Here is a 2,500-nt window from a genome sequence, read left to right on the forward strand (position 1 = left end):
CTCCTCAAACTTCAGCCATCTACACACAGAAGAGAGCGAGAGAGAGAGAGAGAGAGAGAGAGAGAGCGAGAGAGAGAGAAAGAGAAGATGTTAGAGAGAGAAAGAGAGCGAAAGAGAGAGAGAAAGAGAGGGTGTTAGAAAGAGAGGATGTTAGAGAGAAAGAAAGACAGAAAGAAAAGATACAAAAGAAAGAAAGAAAGATAGATAGAAGAAGAAATGTGTTGTATATGCTTTGTGAATACGGACAGCGATGTTTGATTTCAGTAGTTCGGGAAGCATCTGGACTGAACAGATGAACTGAGCTGAGTGTGTCAACATCACTGATCTCTCACACAACCACAACCCTCAGGAGAACCACCAGCTTCACAAGGGCACACACACACACACACACACACACACACACACACACACACACACACACACACACAACAGAGACACTGGCTTACACCTCCACGTGGCTACTTCAATAAACACACACAAACACACAGACCCACACACACACACAGACCCCCCCCACACACACACACACACACACACACACACACACACACACACACACACACACACACACACTCACAAACACACAGACCCACACACACACACACACACACAGACCCCCCCCCCCCCCCCCCCACACACACACACACACACACACACTCACAAACACTGCCTCTGCCAGACCACTGGCTAAAACCAGTGGCTTTTAGCCACTCATTAGTCCCATGAAAGTGGGTCCAGTGATCCTGTAATCCAGAGCTGGGTCGGTCCTACAGGTCGGCTAATGGAACACAGATACATTTACGCACGCATTTAGCCAAGGGCTGAGAAAGAGCATCAACTTATTGCAAAGCGCTTTTAATACCAAAGGGCCACTCTATACCTTTATATATAAATACATGTACTTACAGCTATAGTCTTTCCATGCAGCACCATACACATCTGTGATTGCAACTTTAATATGCTACTGTATATGGATGGCAGAACACACAGCCTGTTCTGACCATCTTCAATCCATAACTCGCCCAAACATGTCACTATCTATTAAATCCCTGTCACACTTGTATTTGTTTACTTGTTACTTGTCAGTCAGGTACGCACAGAGCACATGGATATCCTGCATGAGGGAGACTGGTAGAAACAGAGAGAGCCACACAGAGCCGTACACAGTGATTGGCTGAAACATGACTCCAGCGCTCGCTCTGTTTGGGCCTGACAGTACCTGGCTGTCTCCTTCCACTCGGCGTCCTCTCCCTCGTGAAGGCAGATCTCGTCCAGCTCCGTGAAGAGAGCGTGGGGGATGTGCTGCTCGTCATCGTCCTCCGTCCCCAGCAAGAACTGCACCCTCTGGGAAGGAGTGTCCGCTGGGGAGAGGAGCAAAAAGATAAGAGAGAGAGAGAGAGCGAAAGGAAAACAGAAGGAGAAAAGGGAGAGAGAGGAAAGAGAAAGGATATTATGAGTTAGGCCTACTCAAGTAGAATAACCTGTAAGTAGAGAATGATGGTAAATAGTACAAATCAACACAAGATCATGTCAAGATCATTTAATGATGAGTGTGATCAAGTAGTTGTGTTTTGATGATACAGTTTTAAGTATGTGTACATATGCTAACCTATTTGTCTTTATGTATTTATAGGCCTATTGACATAGTGCAAGTGGATGTGCAAGATTCACATTGTTAAAGTGAGACTATCAATGTATATGTATTATCAATCAGTTAGGATCAGTGTGTTTCTAAGCTATATGAATACTCTACTTTCTAAGTGTGTGCATGTGTGTTTGCTAACTAAGTGTGTGTATGTGTGTTTGCTAACCAAATGTTTAAGCTGGTCTCTTACTGTATGAGGGTGACTCTCGTCCATCCTCCGTCCCAGAATCCCTTTCTCTGGACCTCTTCCTGTGTCTGTGTCCATGGTGACGGTGCCGTCTGTGGGACCTTCTGCCGAGCGGCACATGGACGCCAATGTAGAGGGTACGGTGGCCTGGTGGGAACATATAAAAAAATCAAACACACACATGGACCCATAAAAACCCAAAGTAAATTCCAATGTGGTATCGACTGGTCATTACCACATCAATAGGAACAAGCCCAGGACTGAGAGAACACAGCGATCAATCCCTGCTGTTTCAAAGAGCAATGCCATCTATCAGCTGGTCCAAAACATGCCGAATGTGAACTATCACAAGCAGGTTTCATTTTAGCATTTATTAGTTCTGCACTGACACATGCAAGGCAGAAAAGAGAAAAAAAACAGCAGGGCTCACTAGAATGCTTGCTGCCATTGACACCAAACGCTAGGCTGAATATGAAGACAGCACGTCAACTCTCTCCATCTCTTTTTCTCACAACCTCTCATCTCTCACACTCTCCTTCTCCCTGACAGCCTCTCATCATGTCTTTCAGCTCAAATTAGGCTTCACAACAGGTTTTCATTTCTGAGGCACATACTTAAGCTCAAGAGAGAACGATCTAACACATCGCAAGGAAGACATAAAGTATGAT

At 45.2% G+C, this 2,500-nt stretch overlaps 1 protein-coding gene across 1 annotated transcript in view; it reads right to left on the reverse strand.

The window, feature by feature from the left end:
- Positions 1 to 2,500, reverse strand: part of slc4a10a (solute carrier family 4 member 10a) — a gene marked incomplete at both ends in the record, with an annotated part of 48,087 nt that overhangs the window by 18,415 nt on the left and 27,172 nt on the right. Inside the window, 3 exons of the mRNA XM_080834119.1 lie at positions 1 to 19; positions 1,220 to 1,361; positions 1,836 to 1,979. The exon at positions 1 to 19 is cut by the window's left edge and continues 142 nt beyond it. Of these exons, the coding sequence (XP_080690245.1) occupies positions 1 to 19; positions 1,220 to 1,361; positions 1,836 to 1,979 (305 nt within the window). The remainder of the gene's footprint in view (positions 20 to 1,219; positions 1,362 to 1,835; positions 1,980 to 2,500) is intronic.

Source organism: Sprattus sprattus (assembly GCF_963457725.1).
Source record: "Sprattus sprattus genome assembly, chromosome: 3".
Lineage (NCBI taxonomy): Eukaryota > Metazoa > Chordata > Actinopteri > Clupeiformes > Clupeidae > Sprattus > Sprattus sprattus.